Raw genomic sequence first — 6000 nt, 5'->3', positions numbered from 1 at the left:
ATCTTGGAAGTGCGATTGCCATGACCAACATACAGGTTGACCCCACCAAGAGCCACCTTACTTCTGCCGTGAGTGTTTTGTGGCGGATGCAAAAGGAACATACACGAGCCCTGCAGGCTGCCACTGCTATGAGCGATACGGTGACACTGGGACTAGACGAAACATCGATGAAATAGCCCGATGTATTAGAAATGAAGTTTGTCAGTGCACTTAGTTGGGCAAGCTACGCTGACCACGAGTTAGTGTCTGTGTCCGAGGTGCGAGTGAAAAGATTAGGTAAGCAATCTGTATCTAAGAAAGGGATGGAATTTTTGAGTGCTCAGTAACGTGTGATGCGCAGGCCCTGTGTCACGTGCTTCAGTGTATATAAGTGTCGATACTCCCTTTTTTTCCAAAAAAAAAGTTGTAAATGCGCAGTGTGTGTCCCATCTCTTCTTCGTGCTCGTCTTTCAAGCGCATCCACTTCATCGACATGCTGAACCAAATGGCCCAACTAAGTGCACTGACAAACTTCTTTTCTTTCGTCCCGTCCTTTTTTGCGCCAGTAAAATGAATGATACGTCAATATCTGTGGCATCATGTGGTGTCTAACGTACACCATTAGTGCGGTCTGTTATCGAATAAATGACAACATTGCATCACTTATGGAAGACCTGTTTGTGGTCTCAGTAGGAGAGCACAGGAGACAACGCAATGCAAAGTGCGTATCATTGACTTCACTTCGAGAGCCTGACTTGTCGCCCCTGTTTGTAGGTACAGGACTCACCGGTTAGTGTCTGCGGGACCCATGCTGCAGCTATCTCTGCATCTACGGCCAACGCAAGAGTGGAAGCGACTAAGCACGACTACGCACAAGGACAGCCTGCTGGAAGTATCGTTCACCTTCTACTCGGACGCTCGCTGTGGTGCAGAGCGTCTGGAGTTGGATCTGCAGGTACTTACCCTTTTCTGGTCATGCATGATAGCGCTAATGCTGGAGCAGTGCTCTTTCTTCCTCCGCGGCTTTTTGGCCATCTGAAGCCAGTAGAGTGGCTTAACTCAAAGAAATTGGAGCAGCTACGATCTAGTGGAACGAAGACTGAGGAAACGGCTGGCGGTTTTACCCCCTCCTTTCCATCCTCCTCACCCTCACTTTTCCACCTCTTGCTCTACTTTACTACACAAGACTGTGCTATACTCTATCCTCTCCTCTCCTCCTTTCCACCTCCTCTCCCTCACATCCCTCTGCCAGCTCTTACTAAACTATACTTCACAAAACTATGCAATGCCCTGCCCTCTGCTCTTCTTTTCCTGCCTCCTCAACCTCAGAATATTCCTCCTCACCGAACACTTCCCTCTGCCGCCTCCTCGTTATACGTGACCATCCATTGCTATGCAATATTTCTCCCTCCTCCCTCCCCTTTCCATCTTCCTTAAAGGGCAACACTTTTTGAGCAACACTGCAACACTTTTTGAGCAGGGTCAAAAAGCACTGCCAATCGGTAGTCGAGGCTCCCGAGAACACGCGAGCCAAATATTATAGCGAAGCGAGCGGCCTGGAATTTACAATAACTTCTCAAAGTCAGCTGAAAATCGCTCCCTCTTCTCTCGACAAATTACGTATTAGTCCGCAATATATGACGCGATTGTCGGCAGTTCCACCATTGGCTGATGTTATAATCACGATAACACCATCATTATTACCTTCGTTGGTAAATTTGAGTTCAATAAGTAGATAATATGTATGTTTATATTGCGTTATGCCCTTAAAACACCGATCAAACATTAATATTATCACTTCCGGTCTCACCGACAGCTCGTCTGCTCGTAGTTGCGTGGTGGCGTTTCATCATGACTTAAGTAGCGCACTGACGGACGAGGACAGAGAAAAAGAAGGTGCACAACACGGGCGCTAACTCGCAACTGATTTTATTCGGAAGAACATGCTGATATAAAGGTGAGGAACAACACAAAAAAGGAACAGAAAACATATAAACTTTGTAATCATCTGCAGTAATCATCCCATTATCATGCGGAAAATCATACATTGGACAGAGCCGAAGGTGTGTCAATATCAGTCTTAGGGAGCATGAGCGTTTACTGTCAGACACAAAACCATTTTCACTCGCCGCGCAATGCAAACAAAGCGGCTGCACATCATTCTTCGCCGACACTATGATTCTGTCACGTCATAGACAACAGATGGCAAGAGAAGTCATCGAAGCGTTCCACATTCAAAGGAAAGGAAAAAAAAATGTATGAGTCCACCATCTGTCGCGCTAAGTGACGCGGAATTTCAATGCCTAAGCGGAACCTGCAGATGATTACAAAGTTTATATGTTTTCTGTTCCTCTTTTTGTGTTGTTCTTCACATTTATATCAGCATGTTCTTCCGAATAAAATCAGTTGCGAGTTAGCGCCCGTGTTGTGCACCTTCTTTTTCTCTGTCGTCGTCCGTTAGTGCGCTACTTAAATCATGATGAATACGTACCAACTAGCTGAAGTTTCAATTCTCATGTGATTGCGTTTTCTTCACCATGCGCAGTGCCGAAATCGTGAATATTTCTGTGCTTTTGACCATCGCCGGTTGCCGCTGAGAGTGGCAGCCGTTCGAGTGTTGCCTCGTTAGCTGGAAACTGCATCGTCGGCACGTTCTCACGACCGACCGAGGCAGCGGTGCAGCATTTCTCCTATAACAATGATGGCGCCGGCTAGTTTAGGATACCTGTGTTGGCTGTATGGCGAGAGTCCCGTTCGCTGTCTGTTCAGTATGTCATCGAGCCGTACCACGGCGTATCCTCCCCGTAGTCTGACCTTGCCGAGAAACCGCGACACAGCAACCACGCAGACTCGCATTTTCACGGTAGCTGCAGACAGCCGGGGGATGGGTCCGCGCCGGCCCGATGCCGCACGATCCTTTCTTCTAGTCTTTAGTTCTTTGTTGTCAGCCCGCACTCACTCTGCGCCCGCATTCGAAGAGCAAACAGCATCGAAGTGCCGCCACTGGGAGAAGGGTGCACGCAGCTGTGCCGTGTTGAATACGATTCAAGCGCGAGCAGTGCGACGAGGCGGTGTATCGTAGTTTAGGTCGAAACCCATCTCAGCTGTCATTCGTTCCAAACGCGCAGGAAGGTTTGCGTCCATGGTTGGCAGAGCGATGAGAACACTACGGCAGTTCGAGGTGCACACCCAACATTACCAAACCGACTCGCAGTTTTCAAGCACGCGCGATACACGGTGCGATGGGCTCCGCTCGACGACGACCACGAAAGCCGACCAGAAGTGGCGCCACAGACCACGTGGTTGCGCCGAGACGACAGAGAGAAAAAAATGAAGAAAAATGCCGCCGGCGCTGACGTAACTCTTCGGCGCCTCCTCGCACCTCCGTCCTCCCTCCCTTTAAGCCCCGCGCAGCTTTCCGCGCGCTCGCGGCGTTGAGTCGAGGGAGAAAGCTGCGGAACGTGATCTCTATAATTTGGTAACACTACTTAGACTTGACGGATTCGAAAAAGTTTAAGTATAAGACTGTGGCGCAAAATGGGACAAGGACGAAACAGGAAGAAGAGACGTATACAAGCGCACCTTGTATACGTCTCTTCTTCCTGTTTCGTCCTTGTCCCTTTTTGCGCCACCGTCTTATACTTAAACTATGCACCAACTAGCCCCGCAACAAAATTTATTGGTCGAAATAGTTTTGCGGCATATGACTCGTGAAGAGCCATACGTGAACAATGAGACTATTCCAATATAACTAAGAAAGGTTGTGCAGGGCCCCTTTAAGTTTATTTATTCATTTATTCAAATCACCTCACAGGCTCCTACATCGGAGTATTGTGTGAGGGTCGGGGTTACATAAGTAGGGGTAGCAATAACTGGAGCGTGTGAACAACTTTATACAATGCTTATAGACGTAATACAGAACACTAAAAAAAAAAGAAAGAAGAAGAAAAAAAAAAAGAAAAACCAGAAAACGTCGTTATACAATAGGTTAGTAACACATCAATTTGAAAATATTGCCGTTACCTCGGCCCTAAATTTGGTTGCATTTCGAATGTTAACGATGTGCTCCGGAAGGCAATTTCAATGAACAATTGCTTGTGGCAAGGCGGACGAATTAAATGCGATGGTTCTACCTAAAATGCGTTGGCAGCTTAATGGGTTATTCAAACGACGTGAGGTGCGGAAAGGTTTTACGAGAGGCAGCGATGACTGATGGGCGCTATAGACGATCTTATGAAATAAGCAATGCAATGCAATTAGTCTGCGTGATTGCAAGGTAGCAAGAGAGAGTGATGATTTAATGCTTGTTACGCTGGAGTGACGGTTGTAGTTCCTAAAAATGAAACGTGCGGCGCGATTTTGAATAGCTTCAAGGGAATTAATTAACCCTGATGGGGTGACCAAATGGGTGATGCGTACTCTAACTGTGGGCGAACGAATGTTTGATATGCGAGTTTACGTGTAGTTGCGGGAGTTCCATGGAGATTCCGTTTAAGATAACCTAATGTGCGTGATGCTTTAGCTGTTACCTTCAGTATATGAGTGGACCAGCAGAGATTATTGAAGAAATGAACACCGAGGTATTTGTAGGAACAGGCAGGGGACACTAAGGTGTTATTCAGTGAATAATTGAAGGAGGAGTTGGTCTGTTTGCGGCTGAATGTGATTAGCTTGCACTTATCTGTGTTAAGTGACATTTGCGATAGTTTGCACCAAGCGGTTACTTCTTCTAGATCCCTTTGAAGTTCTAGGTGATCTGCGGGTGAGCGGATTTTGCGGTAGATGATGCAGTCATCTGCGAACAGTCTAATGTTTGATCAATGTTAGATGGAAGGTCATTAATGTAAATGAGAAACAACAAGGGGCCCAGGACGCTACCTTGTGGTACGCCAGATAATACATCGCTGAATGGAGATGAGTGATCGTTAGCAACTGTGAATTTTTTGCGACATGACAAAAAATTTCTTTACCATGACGTTGTTAATGAGTCGAGATTAAGGGAAGTGATTTTAGCTATTAAATGTGAATGAGCGACGCGGTCGAATGCCTTTGAAAAGTCTAAAAACACGCAATCTGTCTGAATGTTTTCGTCCATATTCTGCAGCAGTTCGTTAGTAAATTCTAGTAATTGAGTTTCGCACGAGAAACCTTTCCTAAAACCATGCTGGTTAGTGAAAAAGAACTCGTTAGTGTCGAGATGCTGCGCAACGTTTGACGCGATTATGTGTTCGAGGATCTTGCATGGCACTGATGTCAATGATATGGGTCGATAATTGCGTGCGTTAGTTTTGTCGCCTGATTTGAAAGTGGGGATGATTTTGCCAATTTTCCAGTTTGCTGGAATTTTTGCTGTTTTGAGTGACTGACGAAAAATGTGAAAAAGAATGGTACTTGAATGACTAACAGTGTTCTTTAGAATTTTCGTATTTATATTATCTACACCGGCGGATGTTGATATCTTAAGACTGTTTATGCATGCGGCAATACCGGTCACGCTAATTTCTATGGGGCTCATGTATGGGTAGCCGACATCTGCTAATGATGGAATAGTGGAATGGTCTTCTCGCGTGAACACTGAAGAAAAGAAGTTATTGAAGATAAGTTGGCATTCTTCTTCATTTATTGGAGCACCGGTGTTATCTAACAAGGAAGTGTGAGCCGGCGGGTTAGCAGGTGATATAGCTTTCCAGAATTTTTTGGGGTTGAGCGTCATAAGCGATTGAAGATCATGACAATAATACTTATACTTGGCTTTATGGATGCCGTTACAGTATATTTTATCAGCGGTTTTGTGTTTCTGCCATGAAGCTGGTGTGTCAAGGCGTTTTGCCACTTTGAAAAGTCGCTTTTTCTTGTTTTTTAGTGTGCGCAACGCCGTGTTAAACCAGGGTTTAGATGGGTTCATGCGAAATGAACGTAGTGGAATGTGCGTTTGCATTAGTTTGTTTAAAGTATTGATACGGGGTTGTATGAGTATATAAAATATGTATTTACAGAGAGGAATCAGTAAAAGAGTCAAGA

General features: G+C 45.6%; 1 protein-coding gene across 1 annotated transcript in view; it reads left to right on the top strand.

Moving 5' to 3' along the window:
- The first annotated feature begins 757 nt into the window (after window positions 1-757).
- LOC125759285 (uncharacterized) overlaps window positions 758-6000 on the top strand; it is an 88658-nt gene continuing 83415 nt past the window's right edge. Inside the window, exon 1 of the mRNA XM_049417697.1 lies at window positions 758-934. Coding sequence (XP_049273654.1) covers window positions 788-934 — 147 coding nt within the window. The 5' untranslated portion in view covers window positions 758-787. The remainder of the gene's footprint in view (window positions 935-6000) is intronic.

The sequence above is a fragment of the Rhipicephalus sanguineus genome, chromosome 7 (assembly GCF_013339695.2).
Source record: "Rhipicephalus sanguineus isolate Rsan-2018 chromosome 7, BIME_Rsan_1.4, whole genome shotgun sequence".
Classification (NCBI taxonomy): Eukaryota; Metazoa; Arthropoda; class Arachnida; order Ixodida; family Ixodidae; genus Rhipicephalus; species Rhipicephalus sanguineus.
This window is presented reverse-complemented; position numbering and strand designations above follow the sequence as displayed.